This window comes from Callithrix jacchus, chromosome 7 (assembly GCF_049354715.1).
Source record: "Callithrix jacchus isolate 240 chromosome 7, calJac240_pri, whole genome shotgun sequence".
Taxonomy (NCBI): domain Eukaryota; kingdom Metazoa; phylum Chordata; class Mammalia; order Primates; family Cebidae; genus Callithrix; species Callithrix jacchus.
Genome location: NC_133508.1, coordinates 28,500,402 through 28,518,292, shown reverse-complemented (window position 1 = coordinate 28,518,292; position 17,891 = coordinate 28,500,402). Strand labels below are relative to the sequence as shown.

The 17,891-nt window shown below is 38.5% G+C and overlaps 1 protein-coding gene across 8 annotated transcripts in view; it reads left to right on the top strand.

Moving 5' to 3' along the window:
• The window catches only part of MPP7 (MAGUK p55 scaffold protein 7), a 255,825-nt gene that overhangs the window by 86,598 nt on the left and 151,336 nt on the right, over window positions 1-17,891 (top strand). For 4 of the 8 annotated variants that reach the window (XM_078329681.1, XM_078329680.1, XM_078329678.1 and 1 more), the window contains one exon: window positions 14,355-14,473. The exons of 2 other annotated variants lie outside the window; for them this stretch is intronic. In XM_078329681.1, coding sequence (XP_078185807.1) covers window positions 14,438-14,473 — 36 coding nt within the window. In that variant the 5' untranslated portion in view covers window positions 14,355-14,437. The remainder of the gene's footprint in view (window positions 1-14,354; window positions 14,474-17,891) is intronic. 2 more of the 8 variants (XM_078329679.1, XM_054258552.2) reach the window with 1 other exon arrangement.

Here is a 17,891-nt window from a genome sequence, read left to right as displayed (position 1 = left end):
CCTTCATAGTGCCTGGCACATAGATAAGCACTTGGTGTTTGTGGGATGAGGATAGGAAAGGCTCAAGAGGACTTTTGAAGTGTGGAGGGGCTTGGGAGCTTGCCAGCTTCCTAAATACCCCTCTTGAAATGTTGGCAAGTGTGTTAAGTTAAATGAATCTTTGATGTGAGCATGTTACCATGCTTGTTTCGTCTTTCACATAATTTGAGGGATCCTGAAGAATGGGAGCATGACAGCAGTAGCAGTCATCAGGAAATTAGTTATCTGGTGAATTGGCATAACGTTTCCTGGACACAGTTGTAATTTCAGGGTACAGCAAATAATCCACTGTGGCTGGAATAGAATTTGAGGAGAAGCTGTGAACTATCCTGCTGGAAACAAGGTTCATAGCAGGTTATTACCCAAAAGTGCAGTTTGGAAAAATTATACAACTGATGTCTATCTTGTAAAAACTCAAGTGGTGCAGAAATATATGTGACAAAAATGAAAGTAATTGTGTCCTGTTTCTTCTTCCAAATTAAAAATTGGTAAGAGTTAGATATAGATCCTGCAATAGAAGGCTCTCTAGGCCCCCTAGAACTATAGCAAATAAGTGAATGGAGATGAATTTCGGGATCAACGAGAATGCAAGCTTTCAATTTTCATATTGCCAACAATGTATATCAATTTTTGACTTCCGTGGTTTCTTCATTTTTCCCTTTTCCCAGAGTGCTCTGACCAACCTTCTCTCTCCCTCTCTTCAGTGTCTTCCTCTGTCGCCCGGGTTGGAGTGCAATGGCATGATCTCGGCTCACTGCAGCCTCCACCTTGCAAGTTCAAGCAATGCTCCTACCTCAACCTCCTGAGTAGCTGGGATTACAGGCATGCACCACCACACCTGGCTAATTTTTTTTGTATTTTTTAGTAGAGATGGGGTTTCACCATGTTGGCAAGGCTGGTCTTGAACTTCTGGCCTCAAGTAATCCACCTGCCTTGGCCTCCCAAAGTGTTGGAGTTACAGGTGTGAGCCATCACACCCAGGCCAACCTTCTCTTTTAAATGCAAACACTTTCTTCTAGGTCCTCATTCTCAGCATGAAATCCAGTTTCCTAGTTTACTGAAAATAGTGAAGCAGCCTTCAGGAAATTACCACGTGTTCTCTCAACCACATTTGCCCCACATGGGGCATCTGCTGCCTTCTGCCTCCGTCCTTGGGACCATAGAGGAGCCTGCTTGGATTTAATCCATCCCTCCACCTGCACACTTGACCTTGTTCCTTCGCATCTACCGAATGACAGAACTCCAGCTAATTCTTCCTTCTGTGACATCATCAGAATTTCTCTGTCCTGGATCATTGCCATTAGCACACAAATAAGCTGTTTTGTTTATCTTTAAAAAAGTTCTTTACCTTCCTTTCCATCCAGAGATCAATTCTCTGTTGAGCCAATTCTTCTGAAGGCCATGGTGGGAGGATTGCTTGAGTTTAGGAATTTGAGACCAGCCTGGGGCAACATCAAGACCCTGTTGCTACAAAAAAATTTAAAAATTAGCCACGTGTAGGGGTGCATGCCTGTAGTGTCAGCTACCCAGGAGGTTGAGGCAGGAGGATTACCTGAGCCTGAGAGGTCAAGGCTGCAGTGAGCTCTGACCATGGCACTGCACTGCAGCCTGAGTGGCAGAGCAAGACCCTATCTCTAGAAAAAAACCAAACCCAGCTCCTTCTGAGAGTTGTCTGTATTTGCTGTCTCCTCTATCTTCCCATATTTTAGTGCTTCTCATTCAGTCTTCTACCTTGTCACTCTGCCAAAGGTAGTAAGTAACCTATGCATTGCAAAATCCAACACTTAGTTCTCAGTCCTCATTGTACTCATTTATCAGTGGCGTTTACACAGTTGATGGTTTATTTTTCCATGACATTCTCTTTTCAGGACATGAGATTACAGTATTTTGAGTGGCTGCTGGTCCCTCCTCTCTTCTGCATCACCTAACTTTGGAGACATAAGGACTCAGTCCCTACCTCCTCTTCTCTTCAGTGTCTACACTTATGCCCCTGGGGATCTCATTTTGCCTCATGGCTTTAAGTACAAATTATGTGCCAATGACTCCCAGGGGTTAAGTTTTCAGCCCAGAGCAGTCTGCTGAACTGCTGACTGCCTATTCATCTGGCCACTCCATCTCCACTGGTATCTAGTTGACACTCCAAATTCAATATGTCTGAGGCTAAACTTCCCCATTATAGGCAATGGCAACTTCAAAAACTGTTGGTGTCATGTTTGATTTTTTTTCCTGTGTCCCTCTTTCAGTCAGACAGAAATTCATATTGAGCTTTTCCTTCAAAATCCATCTGAATTTGTGTACTTCTCACAACTTCCCCTGGCTACTGCAGGAACCCAAACCACCTTCACCTTCTGCCTGGATTGCTACATTTGATCTTCCAATATAGTTCTCTGCCTCGGCCCTTGGCTTCCTGCAATCTGTTCCCAATTCAGCTGCCAGAGTGTGATTGATTGATTGATTGATTGATTCATTCATTCATTTATTATTTTTTTATTAGGCAGGGTCTCATTCTGTTGCCCAGGCCAGAGAGCAGTGGTACAGTCATGGCTCACTGCAGCCTGGGCCTCCTAGGCTCAGACGATCCTCCTGCCTCAGCTTCCTATAAAACCTGCTGGGATTATAGGTGAGCCATTGTGCCAGGCTCAGTGATGCTTTTATAACGTAAGTCAGATTTGATCACTCCTTTACACAAAACTCTGCAATGGCTCTTTTACTCTAAAATAAAAGTGAAGCTTCTTCCAGTGTTTGCCCTACCAGGCCCTGTGTGATCCGGGCTCACCATTTCCTTCCTTATATTTCCTTCTTTAATCCTCCTCTTGCTCCTTCTGCCCCTGTCATGTGGGATTCCTTGACCATCATCTTCCTCAGTTAAAAGTGTTCTGATGTATTCTGGTGGTTTGTGTACTCTTAAAAGTTAATGTAATCTTATTAGTTCAAGATGATGACAGCTTGTAATGATCTTCTGATGAATGAATTATAACTTTGGGTGAATTGTTGACTCAACATGATTACATTCCTTTATGGATTAGGTCAGGTTGTCTACCTTCTCCAATCTTTGGTCAACTCACCTGCCTGTTACTTATATATATCTTACATAAAGGTAATATGATTCTCATAGAAAACATGACTTTAGTTTTATAGTAATGCTCTTATATATATGGCAAAAAATATACTACAAGACAACTTGAAGTTGCTCAAAGTATTTCAAACTGTGTGTAAAATACATACCGTATTTCAAACTGTGTGTAAAATACATACCGTCTCAGTGTGTTTCCCAGGGCTTCCAAAGCCTCAAGAATGTACTCTGGTTGGAAGTTGTTAGAGGGGAAAAACACCTAGTTCTTTATCCGTAGGGACAATGATACCAGGTGCAGTGGTGTACTCCTGTAGTCCCAACTACTAAGGAGGCTGAGGTTAGACAATCACTTGAGCCCAGGGGTTCGAGGTTGTAGTGAACTGTGTAGGTGCCACTCCACTATAGCCTGAGTGACAGAGTGAGACCTCATCTCAAAAAAAAAAAAAAAAAAGAAAAAAGAAAAAACAGTGAGACAGTGACACGTTTCTCCTGCAGTGTAACATGGGTTTAGGAAGATGACCACAGCATATTATTTAAGTCCAATTAAGTAACTCAGTGATCTCAAAGAATATAGTTTTTATCTTTAAGGAAATATAAGTGACACGTGTATTTATCCTTTATTATAGTGTGAGTAGAGGGAAGCCAGCTACAGGACATATAAATCCCATCAAATAAATATATCAGTGTAGTTAAATTAAGATTATGGTCTTACATATGCGATAGCTTAATGAATGGGCTCACAGAGTGAGCTATTTATATTGTACTGAAAGCATTCTCATTAGTATATTACTTTTTATGATTTCATACAGCCAAAATTTGCCATATAAAATTCCTCTGGAAAGGGAGAATAGGTTACAACATTTAGTTTCCACACAGCAGGCTTTGGTAACCTATTTAAAAATCTCAAAACATCTTTAAGTGTCTTTGCAATTAGTTCCTTTAATTTTAAGCACCTTTCTTAGCCCCTAAAGTTTTTGTCCACTATGTACTTTGTATTGTTTTTCCACGTTTAGGGGTTTTATGTTTTTTTAATGTTGGAAAACCACAATCTATCTTGATCTTCTAAGTTTCATATATTTTTGAGGAAGTTGAAATTAAAAGAGTGCTCTTTTGATAGAAAAGAGCTGTGTTTGGATTCCCCAAATAAATAAAACCAATAGGAGATAATATAAACACACACACACACACACACACAAACACACAAACACAGACATGTATATTTTAGGTTGGTACAAAAGTAATTGCGGTTTTTACTATTGTCAAAAACAGCAATTACTTTTGCCCCAACTGAATATATAGGTGTGTGTGTTTTTATAAGAGATTTGTTATGGGACTTCGCTCACATGATTATGGAGGCCAATAAGTCCCATGATCTGCCATCTGCAATTTGGAGAACCAGGAAAGCCAGTGGCATAATTCAGTCTGAGTCTGAATGTCTGAGAACCAGGATTGGGGGGTGGAGGAGAAAAGGCTGCAGTGTAAGTAAGTATTAAAACACAAAGGACCAAGAACTAGGAATTCTGATGTCTGAGGGCAGGAGAAGATGGGTGTCCCAGCTCAACAAGAGAGAGAGAGGGAATTTGCCCTTCCTCTGCTTTTGGATCTATTTGTACCCTCAGCAGATCAGCTGATGCTGCCCGTTTTGGTGAGAGCAGATCTTTCCTGAGTCTACCAATTCAAAGGATCACCTCTTTCAGAAACATCCTCACAGACACACCCAGAAATAATGTCTTACTAACTATCTGATCATCTCTTGGCCCAGTTAAGTTAACACATAAAATTAACCATCTCAAGACTGTTCATTTGTCATTTGTTGAACTTAGAACTTTGGCTCCATGCTCCAACTGAGCTATTGGGTCCAGGCTTAGCATATTGTTATGACAGACAAACGTTGTCAATACAAGCCTCTGATGTAATAGTATTTCCCTTTCAAATCCATATTAGGAAAACCTTTCTTTCATTAATCACTAGTTAAATATTTTTTATTGTATCCCCATTGCCAAACAACAGAAAGAACACCAAAAATACAACATTCCTCTCCCCCAGAAAGAGACACACACACACTCTTTTTTTTTTTTTTTTTTGAGATAGGATTTCACTCCGTCACTCAGGTTGGAGTGCAGTGATGCGATCATAGCTCACTGCAGCCTTGAACTCCTGGGCTCAAAGGATCCCCCCTCCTCAGCCTCCCAAGTAGCTTGTACTATAGATGCACACACCACCATGCCCAGATAACTTAAAATTTTTTTTTGGTAGTGATGGTTCTTGCTAAGTTACCTAGGCTTGTAACTCCTGGCCTCAAGCAATCTTCCTGCTTTGGCCTCTGTGTTAGGTCATTCTTTGCATTGCTCTAGAGGAATACTTGTGACTGGGCAATTTATAAAGAAAAGAGGTATAACTGGCTCACGGTTCTGTAGGCTGTGCAAGAAGCATGGAGCTGGCATCTGCTGCTGTGGAGGCCTCAAGAAGCTTACAATAATGGCAGAAGGCAAATGGGGAGCAGACATATCACATGGCAAAAACAAGGGCAAAGGAAATGGGTAGGGGGACATGCCACACACTTTTAAACAAACCGATCTCACTGCCACTCACTGTCTTGAGGACAGCCCCAAGTCATGAGGGATCCACCCCCATGATCCAGTTGCTTTTCACCAGGTCCCAATTGGGATTACAATTCAACATGAGATTTAGAGGGGACACATATCTAAACTGTATCAGCCTCATATGTACACATATAAACCTCTATATAGAAGATTGAGCCAGTTATTGTTTTATTGCCACTTAACTCCAAATCGTACTTCATTGCCTGCTCTATGAAGATAGAGCTAGGCCCTTCAAGTATTCCTCCTTAGCTACTGGCATGATGTGAAGCTTTGTTAGAAGAGGGCGCTGGAGGGGACAATGCAAGAGGAGGAGGAGGCATTTCTTCCTTACTCTTGTGTTTTGTTTTCTGCCTTTTCTTCCTCCTTTCATAGGATTTCTAACAGCACATGTGGGAATATCCAGTGGTTCTTACCCTCTTTGAGTTTTAGTGACATGCCTGTGGACAGACTCCCAGTGAGTTTTGTGGGCATCCCAGAGGTCAACTTCCTAGCCTCACCCTGCCTATTTACTGGAGGGGGTGTTTGCTTGACAGTTTCTGTCACTGTTTTATACACTCCCAGGGTATTTCTGGCTGTTTAGTCCTGCTATGCCAGGAATAAAAATGGTTTCCTGCCTGCCAGCCTCAAACCATCTGTACATTGGAGAAGTGTTTCTTGCTTGCTAGTCCCAGGCCTAGTTTCTTGTCCACTTGCATCCTAGTTTTCTGCCTGCCCCGTGATAATGGAGAAGTTTTACGCCAAGGAACCCAACTATCTTATGAGCTGCAAACATGTTCTATGAGCTCTGAGTCCCTGCTTTGGGGAAGGAGTTTTCTTTCAAAGTTGTTTTCTCCTTGGATAACAGGAAAAATCTCCCTCAGTCCAAGGTATTCTTTAGAGTTCTCTCTGACTTTACAGATAAGCCCCTTTTGTAGGTGATAATTATTTATATTAAGCTTCTCTGTTCAAATTACTGAAGAGTTCCTGTCTCTAGGTTGGACCATGACTGATGCAAGCATAGTTATTCTGCCTAATTTCTGAGGCAGAAATTAGGGTTTGATTAATCACTAGTGTTTTCTTTGGTTTTATGGAAATTTAGTGTACTTAAAAATCTATATTTATGTGATTATAACTGCCTTTCCACCTTGGGTGTTCTCCAACCTAGAATGTGCCCTTCCAGGTTCTGTTTTCCTTTTTCAGATCCTAGCTCAAGTTTTGCAAGTTCCAGTATAGCATGTTCTTTTTTTTTCTTTTCTTTTTCGTGTGTGTGTGTGTGTGTGTGTGTGTATTTTTTTTTTCTTTTTGAGATGGGGGGTCTCACTCTGATGCCCAGGCTGGAGTAAAGTGGTGTGATCATAGTTCACTGAAACCTTTACCTTCTGGGCTCAAGTTTTTCTCCTGCCTCAACCTCCTGAGTATCTGGAACTCAGGAGGCTGTGTACTACTATACATTGCTAATTTTTAAAATTTTTTGCATAGATAGGGTCTCACTATGTTGCCCAGGTTGGTCTCTAACCTAAGCGATCCTTTTGTCTTGGCCTCCCAAAGTGCTGAGATTATAGGAGTGAGCCACCATGCCCAGACCCCAATATAGCCTTTTCTGACTTTCATTGATTGGTATAATCTTTAAATTATTATAGTTCTTGTATGTATCAATCAACTGACTTTGGACATATTTTAGTTTTGCTGTGGTGCTTTATTTTTTTTCAGTTATAAAATATGTGAATTAAAAATTACTGCTTTTTATCTACTGGAAAATTTCATGAAATAATTTTATTAAAATGTTTTACCTGAATCTTTGACAGTATCTATTGAATGTGCCCAAATATAAGGTGAGATTTTTTTCCTCTTTAAAATTTCCCCTTCTCACAAAAGAGAGAGCTGCTTTATATTCAAGTTCTTTTTTAAATTTTTATTTTATTTATTATTTTTTTTTGAAAACGAGAAAGAGAAAAAAAGGAATGAAGAAGAGGAAAAGAGAAGAAGAGGAGGAGGGAGAGAGAATGGGAGTGTTGTTTAGTTGCCCAGCCTAGAATGCAGTCTAAAAGTGGATATTGAAAACCTTCCTTATACCATCAATCCTGCCTAATAATGGCCAACCAATATTTCATTTAAACCTGTGAGTAGGTGTGATGTGGTACTGATAAGAGTGCATATCTTGTGTGTTTTAAGTGGAGAGTTCTATAAATGTTTATTAAGTTTACTTGTTCTGGATCTGAGTTCAAGTCCAGGATATCCTTATTAATTTTCTGTCTCATTGATCTATCTAATATTGATGTTGAAATCTCCCACTACTACTGTGTGGGAGTCCGAGTCTCCTTACAAGTCTTATGTATCCTGTATTGGGTGCGTACACATCCAGGATCGTCAGCTCTTCTTGTTGCATTGATCCTTTTACCATTATGTCCTCTTTTGATCTTTGTTGCTTTGAAATCCATTCCATCAGAGGCGAGAATTGCAACCTCTGCTTTTTATTTATTTATTTTTGCTCTCCATTTGGTTGACGAATCTTTCTCCATCCCTTTGTTTTGACTCTTTATGTATCCTTGCATATAAGATGGGTCTGGATGCAGCATACCGATGGGTTTTGGCTGTATCTTTTGATTGGGGGATTTAGTCAATTTAAATTTAAAATTATTGCCATTTGATGTTAGCTGGCTATTTTGCCCATTAGTTGATATAAATTCTTCATTATGTTGATTCTCTACTTTTTGGTATATTTTTAGCAAGACTAATACTGGTTGTTCCTTTCTCTGTGTAATGCTTCTTTCAGAAGCTCTTGTAAAGCAGGCCTGGTGGTAATGAAATCTCTGAGTACTTGCTTATTCACAAAAGATTTTATTTTTCCTTCAATTGTAAAGCTTAGTTTGGCTGGATGTGAAATTCTGGGTTGAACGTTTTTTTCTTTAAGGATGTTAAATATTGGCCCCCACTCTCTTCTAGCTTGTAGGGTTTTTGCTGAGAGATCTGCTGAGAGTCTGATAGGCTTCCCTTTGTGGGTAACCTGACCTTTCTCTCTGCTGCCCTTAGTATTTTCTCCTTCATTTCAACCCTGGTGAATCTAACGATTATGTGCCTTGGGGTTGCTCTTCTTGAGGAATATCTTTGTGGTGTTCTCTGTATTACCTGGAGTTGAATATTGTCCTGCCTTGCTACGTTGGAAAAGTTTTCCTGAATAATATCATGAAGAGTATTTTCCAGCTTGGATTCATTCTCTTTGTCACATTCAGGTACACCTATCAAACGTAAATTAGGTCTTTTCACATAGTCCCATATTTCTCGGAGACTTTGCTCATTCCTGTTTATCCTTTTTACTCTATTCTTGTCTTCTCATTTTATTTCATTAAGTTGGTCTTCGACCTCTGATATCCTTTCTTTGCTTGATCAATTTGGCTGTTAAAAAACTTGTACATACTTTGCGAAGTTCTCATGTTGTATTTTTCTGTTAATTCACTTAACTTATATTCAAATTCTTACAAAATTTTCCTCTCTTTCTCTTTTTTTTAAATCTCTTATGGGTAACTTTCTCAGTTATTTTACTTACACCAAAATATGTTGAATGGAGAAGGCACATTGTTCTTGTATAACCTAAATTCAAAATTTTGGCGCATGGTTTTAGAGGCCACCTGACAGACTTGTTTTTTTTGTTTTTTTTTTTTTTTAAAGGACACTGTTCAAGATGATGGGAGAAAAAGAAGTTTGCAAAGAAGTTTACATCAGATTTAATTATTATTCCTTAGGGAAAGGTTGTGACCTCACATTTGAAAATGTTAAAGATACTTAAAGAGTAGCTTAGTGGTTCTGTTGTAGAGATAAAAACTATGCAGTTACAGAGCAAATGAAAAACCAATCAACTTCATGCAGATTTCCCATGACAGCATCTCACAAATAATCAAAAATAAGCTGCATCTCAAACAGCATATTTAGAAATGAAAATAATATATTTTAACTCTGAAATCTAAATTATTTACAAAGTCATTATAAATAATTTAAATAAAACAGTTTCATGTTAATATGAAAGTTTCATATTATAAAACTTCATAATATGCAAGTGGGGCTTAATATATTTTGCCTCATAGGTAATATGCTCCTAACTAAACTGCAATTTACATTTTAGAAGCAGGGATGAGCATTTTATCAACATCTGTAAAAATTAATTAGATGTTTGAATTATTAATTAGACATAAACATATGTTAATAATTAATTAGATATGTGTTTCATTGTCACACTAAATGTTCATGTATTTATTGGGAAGAAAATGTATTTTGGATCTTAGGCAAATAAGAGAGCCTTATGTTTAGGATTGCTTTATGTTGGTGCATATTCTGTGTCATCTAAGATTATAAGGTCTCTGGGGGCAGAGATAATTGTATATTCTATAAGTTGTATATCCAGTGACAAGCATAGTACTCTGAATATAAGAAGTCAGTAAATGTTGATTCTTAGGAACTTTGCCTTTAAAAAGGGTCGTAGTCAGTTTTGTACTGCTATAACAGAATACCACAGACTAGGCAATTTGTAATGTACAGAATTTTATTGGCTCACAGTTCTGGAGGCTGGGAAGTCCAAGATCAAGGAACCAGAATCTGGTGAGGACCTTCTTGCTGTGTCATCCATGGCAGAGGGCAAAGAGAGAGAGTAGAAGGCTGACTCACTTTTATATAACAAACCCATTCCCAAGATAATGAACCCACTCCTACAATAATGGCATTAATATATCCATGAGGGCCTAGCCCTCATAGCTTAATCACCTTTCATTGGCCTTCACTTCCCAACACTCTTGCATTGGGGTTTAAGTTTCTGATACATGCTTTTTAGGGGATACGTTCAAACCATAGCAATGACCTAACTCAAGTGTTACTTCTTTTCTGAAGACTTTCCTGATGTCTTCTTCCTCTTTTGCAGGAATTGACCACTTCCCTTGCTATTGCTACAGCATGCTAACCCTGTCCTGGACTTACTAATAGACCTGCTTGTGCTTGTCTACTGCACTGCAAAATCCTGAGGACAGGATCTGCAATTGATTTGTCTTAGATCTTTAGAGCCTTGAGGAGTACTTGATTCATAGCTACCATAAATGTTTATTGGAATCAATGAGTTTGAATCACTACAGTATATAGAGTATCTCATTGTCTTAGTTCTTGCTCAAAAACTAGGTAGATTTAGGTAAATTCTTTAAAAATATCTTTGCTATCTAAACTCTCATCATTTGCCCTTTGAATCTCCAGGAGCCAAGTCATTTGGATTTCACAAATTTCTTCACCATTAGAACTTTAGGAACTGAATATAGGAGTATTTTATAAAACATGTTAAAACACAGGCCCCATTTTATGCATGGCCAAGATGGTTTCTAGGGCCCTTGCAATTCATTTGAGTGGAAGTAGTTGTCTATATTGCTTACCTCCATGGAGACTGCACACTGCTCTGGCCTGGTAACTCCTTTAATCATCTTTATTTTCTGGTTGGCACTGTCCTGTCTTTTCTGCCTTTGGTCATAGTTACCAGATGTGGTAGTTGAAGGGAAGGGACTGCTGTTGTCACTAGAGTGCCAAACTGTGGTGGGATATTAGTTAGGATTGCATAAAACTAGTAAAAAACAGAAAACTCTGGTTTATGATCTTCTGCTAACAGGATTTTTTAAAAATAAAAACATAAATATAATATGGCTTATTCCTCCAAAATTCAGGCAGTACTTGCGTAAAGTTAACACTTTCCATATGTAAAAGACTGGAGTGGTTTTATTTCTGAGTATGATATTGTATCCAGTTGCAATATACAGCTAAGCTATTGTTTTGACTTTGAACCATTGAATTGAAATGACATTTTTATTCTAGAAGAAGACATGTTAAGCAACGGAGTGACTACTCTGTGCCATCCACGGGGCTAAATGCTGCCATATGCATTGCTCCATCAAATTCTTACAACAACCATATTTGCCGTAGTTTCTTTTTTTTGTATTAGCATTTTATTTTGAGATAGTTGTAGATTCATGTTGTGATCCCATGCACCCCTCACCCACTTTCTTCCCATGGTAGCATCTTGCATAATTATAATAGAGTATTGCAAATAGGAATTGTCATTGGTACAGTCCTTTGATCTTACTCAGTTTCACATTTTATCTGCACTCTTTTGTGTGTTCCTCCATGTGTTTGTGTATTTAGTGCTATATAATTTGTTTTGTTTTGAGATGAAGTTTTGCTATCGTCCAGGCTGGAGTGCAATGGTGCAACCTCCGCCTCCTGGATTCAAGTGATTCTCCTGTCTCAGCCTCCCCAGTAGCTGGGATTATAGACGCTTGCCACCACACTGGGCTGATTTTTCTATTTTTAGTAGCGACAGGGTTTCATCATGTTAGACAGGATGGTATTGATCTCCTGACCTTGTGATCTGCCCTCTTTGGCCTTCCAAAGTGCTGGGATTATAGGTGTGAGCCACTGCGCCCAACCTTTTTATTTTGAGAAGGAATTTTGCTCTGTTGCCCAGGTTGGAGTGCAATGGCATGATCTCGGCTCACTCCAGCCTCTGCCTCCCGGGTTCAAGTGATTCTCCTGCCTCAGCCTCCTGAGTAACGAGGATTACAGGCTCTCACCACTGCACTAGGCTCATTTTTGTATTTTTAGTGGAGACGTGGTTTCACCATGTTGGCCAGGCTGGTCTCGAACTCCTGACCTCAAGTGATCCGGCTGCCTCAGTCTCCCAAAGTTTTGGAATTATAGGCGTGAGCCACTGCACCTGGCCATGCTATGCAGCCGCACCTGGCCATGCTATGCAACCACACCTGTAGGTTGCCGTTTCTTTTTAAACACATGAGGGAAACAGGCTCAGATAAGTTATGTGAAATGCTCTAAGTGTAAACTTTGGGTTTGAATCTAGCTCTGTTTGATCTACACTTTTGCCTTTTCAGTAAGGATATGACTAATAATAGTAATAATAATGACAATGGCTGTCACTTACTGAGTTTCATATGAAACATATTGAGTACTTTTTATGTGACAGGGACTGTTTTAAGATATTGAGTCATTTAATCCTGACAACTTTTAGCATGTAAATTATATCACTGTTGAATTAGTCTCCTTAATTAAACTGTAAGTCACGTTACCAAGGAATGGGTAACTATGTTTACACCTCCCCAAGTCAATAATAAAATAATGAAATTCCACCCTCTTTTTACATATATTTCACATTTTGACTTTCAACTTTAACCACTGATCTTGACCATTGTTGATTAATTTCGTATATATATAATGAGACCTATATTATTATAGATTTAGTTAGGTTCAGATACCTTACATAATTTTACTAAATTGAAAATAAGAGCTGGTGTAGGCAGAATGCCAGATTTTTAAGGGAATAGATGTAAAACATCAAGAATACTTCAGAATGTAATTGAGAGAAGTTTTTTGTTGGAGTGTTTTAGCTTTTTTTTTTCCTTTTCTTTTCTTTTTTTTTTTTTTTGCCAAATAAGGCTCCAAAAATGTTTGAATTTAACGAGATCTCCCAAGTTACATCTCTTGACTTTCAATGTGGTATCTAATGTCTTCGGTTGTGAGTTATCACTGATTAGCAGAATATTAACATGGTTCAAGAAGATAACATATATACTAATCACCAGCCCATAATTTACTATTCTTTGCTAGTAAAATCTCTTGTTAAGCTGTCCCTGTGATGAACAGCAGCACTTATTCAGACCAAAAATAACAACAGTCCCATGTGTTGTAGGTCCCAGGAGGTCTTGGTGTTTTTGTAGACAGCAGACAAGAAATAAAAGGAATTTTGTCCTTTTTACCTCATGTAATCCCACTGGAAAATGAAACATGTGCTATGAGTTGATACTGACTCCTGCCAGGTCACCTCCCTAAAGAGTCTTGGGCAGGCACTGTTGCAACATTTCTTGGACAGGAGTGTGACGGGCTGTGATGGAGATGGATGGTTTATGTAGCATGCTACCGTGGAACACTGCACTACTGTCTGTCCCTAGGAAGTGTCTAGTGAGGACGCCACGAGTAACCCGCATCTGTTACTTTAATGCTTTCAGAGGGTATTACATAAACTTTACACCCCCCAATTTTAAACTAAATTCTACGTAGCATTTTTTAAAAAAATAGCTGACTATAGTAATGCAGAACCATGTGTGATTTATTTTCCCATACTTTGTAGAACTTTCTTTTGGATGTTAGATAATGCAAGTATTTTTGAAACTATATGTTCTTACGAACTATTTGGACACTACAAAACCCTTTTAATGGGCTACCCTATCAATTTTCTGCTCTTCTAAGGAAATTTTTCCTATTCATGACTCATTTCACTCTTTGGCTCATACTGAGGGAAATGTAATAACGATTAAGGAAAGGAATGTATGCGTTTTCTTCTTTTTTCTGAAAACCTGTACACATTTCTGTCTCGGGTTATGTAAACTTGGATGGCTGTAGAATGTTGACAAGTGTGAGAGGTAAAAATGAGTCTGTTAATACATACCACTGCATTGGAATTTAAAAGCCAGAAAATTTCCCTTTGGTTCTTTACCGAAGTGTTTAGCTTGATGGCCCAGAGTACAAATCCAGTAAAATCGGCATGTTCCAGCTGTCATTTACACACACCTTAGGCGAAATTAATGAGATCACTCTAAGATTACGCTTTGTATTTTATTTTCATTTTATAGGTCTCTATGAGCTGTTGGCTGCTCTGCCAGCCCAGCTGCAGCCACATGTGGATAGCCAGGAAGACCTGACCTTCCTCTGGGATATGTTTGGTGAAAAAAGCCTGCATTCATTGGTAAAGGTAAACCATGCTGATGTCAGATCCTCTTTGCAAAAAGCATATGGAAAAATATTTGGGGCACCATCAAGTAAACCAGAGATCAAATTGTTGCTCTCTGAAAACAAAACAGCCTTGTTCCATTCACTGACAGGCGTGGAAGTTGTTAAAGATTCTACCAAAAATACATAGATGATTTCACTTAATGGTGGTGAGTTGGCTCTGTATACTAATGTAGCAACCATGTGGTCACCCCCTTGTTTAGAGAAAGAATATGAAATAGTAGCAGGAAGGTTTAGACTCTTTTACAGTCAACATTCATGAGCTGGAATTTAACTTAAATAAATGTTCACAGCAAAAATTAGAAGGAATCTATTTTCTGAGGTCAAGGATGGCAGCAGTTCAGTAGCCACATTAATTTAAAATAATTTCCTTTAACAAAGTCAACTGAAATTCTAGTAAGCTGTTTCTTTTATTGGCAGAACTCCATTGAAGTGGTATTTTGTATATAAATACACTGAAGCTGAATGCGAATAAAAACAGTTTTTGGAGACAGTTTCAGTAAAGCATCATGCCATGAAAATGATCAGCCAGCAGAAATCAGGTCTGGCCATACAGCAACATTGGGAGTGATCAGAACTCTTAAAATAGTAAAATGAGAACAAGAAGCTTACTGGAAAATATGCCACTTGTGCTTCTGGAAATATGAATTGCGTTTTCTCTCATCTAACTCAAGCTGAAAGAAATTTAGAGTCTTTCTGGAGTTTGTAAGGAGGTAGAAACCAGTGCCTCAATGATAATTGGACCTATATTTAATTCAGCTAAATTTCTTATGGTTCCATCTCATGATAAGAGTTTTTTAATTGATATAGAGTATTTGAAAATGAGCAACTTCTGAGTTGCAGTTGCTTTACAGAACAGAATTCCTATATTTTTTTTCTTGTCAAATTTGCTGAAATTTGTGTACTTCCAGGAGTGACAATTCTTACAAAGTGGAAGTGTGATATGTGGCATTTCCCTAGCAATACCCTTAAAGATTACATTTATTTGTTAATTTCTTTCTTTTTCATAACAATGTAATTTCCAAGGCATCCTTATGCTCCAAATAATAGTTGCCCTCTGGGAGTTTATTAGGCATGGTCTTCGAATTATAACTGATGAAGTTTATGACTTGGTAATACAATCATAAAAAATTTTTATGCTGAATGTATAGAAGTTGGATAGCTATGGGTTTATTTAGATGGAGTTGACCTCTTGGTAGAAGGAATAAAATATATTTGCAGTGGCATCATTAAATCAGCAAGCCTCCAAGCAATGGATGTGTATTCGTTTGTATGTATTTACAACATAGCTACTCTCGCAGTTTCCTTACCTATAAATGAAAGTTATAACATTTGTTTATAAGGTTGTTTGCGAGTTTCAAATAAAATAGTGAAGATCTAAGTTTTTTGATACTTATATAATGTGGTTAGGCAAATTTGAGTAGACATTATTAAGTGTTAAGGAAAAAGATCATTATCGTAGCATGCTAAGGACCAAAAAAGAATGCAGAGATGGTTGTTATTTCTATTAAAAGAATGAAACTAATGCATAAAACAAATTCTTAGTTACACTGGCTTGAGTTTAAGGGGAGGCTGTTTTTCAAAGTCTATGTCAATACTAAGTAGTTGGAAAGCATACCGGAGGGTACTGATATCTGATTTCGTAAAAACGGTGGAGCAAATAAACTCATTGCTAGTATTTAGATAGCACGATAACACATATACTATTCCAAATGTTTTCCAGTAATTGCTGTAAAATTTATTTTCAAAATTAGTTTTGTTACATATCTCTAGTTTATTCTCAGTATCTTAGTAGTTCCTTCCACCCCCTACTTTTATCAGACACAGACCTCAAGTGTGTCCTTTGACCCATTCTATTAGTTTTCAAGTATGTAAAGTCTACAATACCTTCAAGAGGCAGGCTCCTGGGACTGGAGCTTTAAACAGCTGTAACAAACCACTTCGCTGTATTTCAAGCACGTCTGTTTAATCTTGAAGGATAGGAGCCTTCAGCCTTTGTACGTAAATCTTGGTAGAACTGAAGGAATTTGTTTGAAAAGATTTGTGGTAGAGTGAATCAAAATTGCTTTGGTGTTACGCTCTTCTGCCTGCAGTCGAAGCTGTTAGGGTGTGATTTAGAATTGGGTGAACATAAAACTTGATTTTATTCTAGCACAGAATTTTCATAGTTGTTATGTTTTGTTTGTGTGTGTGTGTTTTTTAAATTGGCTGGGTGCAATGGTTCACACCTGTAATCCCAGGCCAGGAGTTCAAGAACAGCCTGGGCAGCATGGCAAGACCCTCTCTCTCCAAAAAAAAAAAAAAAAAAAAAAAAAAAAAATTAAAAATTAGCCATGCATAGTGGTGCATGCCTGTGGTCCTAGCTACCCAAGAGGCTGATGTCGGAGGATCTCATGAGCTTGGGAGGTGAAGGCTGCAATAAGCTGTCATCACACTACTGTGCTCCAGTCTAGATGACAGAGATTCCGTCTCTTAAAAAAAGAAAGGTTGGGCGCGGGTTGTAAATCACAACACAATTTTAAATATATAGACCTCTTTGGACTAGGGAAAATATACTTACAAAGAGGATGTTTGGGTAATACAGTCTCTGTGACAGGTTCTGCCACCTTGGGGTATTGGGCTACACTGTAGGTATATGTAGGCTATGAGCTTATCACTAAAAAGGAAATACAGTGATCCTATAGGGTGTTACCTGAGGATACTTTTTAAAAGAAAAAGTCCTAAATAGAAAAGTTGAAAAATGACATAAACAGCGAGCATGAGACTTTAGAAGTATCAGAGGGAAGATGATACTGAAAGAATACCTGGAAAGTCTCGTATTGATATTGTTTGGCTGTGTCCCCACCCAAATCTCATCTTGAATTGTAGCTCCCATAATTCCCACATGTTGTGGGAGCAACCTGTGGGAGATAATTAAATCGTGAGAGTGGTTTCCCACATACTGTTCTCATGGTAGTGAACAAGTCTCATGAGATCTGATGGTTTTATAAGGGGAAACTCCTTTTGCTTGGATCTTATTCTCTCTTGCCTGCCATGATGTAAGACGTGCCTTTTCTTTCTGCCATGATTGTGAGGCCTCCCCGGCCACTTGGAACTGTGAGTCCATTAAACCTCTTTTTCTTTATAAATTACCCAGTCTCAGGTATGTCTTTATCAGCAGTGTGAAAACTGACTAATACACACACGTCTGTGGGATAGAAATACATTGTTTATGAGGGGTGGTAATACAAGGATATCAGAAATCACATGACCCAGAGAATGAGATAGACCTTCAGCAAGGGTAGAGCTGCATCCTAGACCCATCTCTTGCAAATATACAGGACCATATATATTGTATCCCAACCTCATGTCTAGATTTAGTTTCTTTTTTTTTTTTTTTT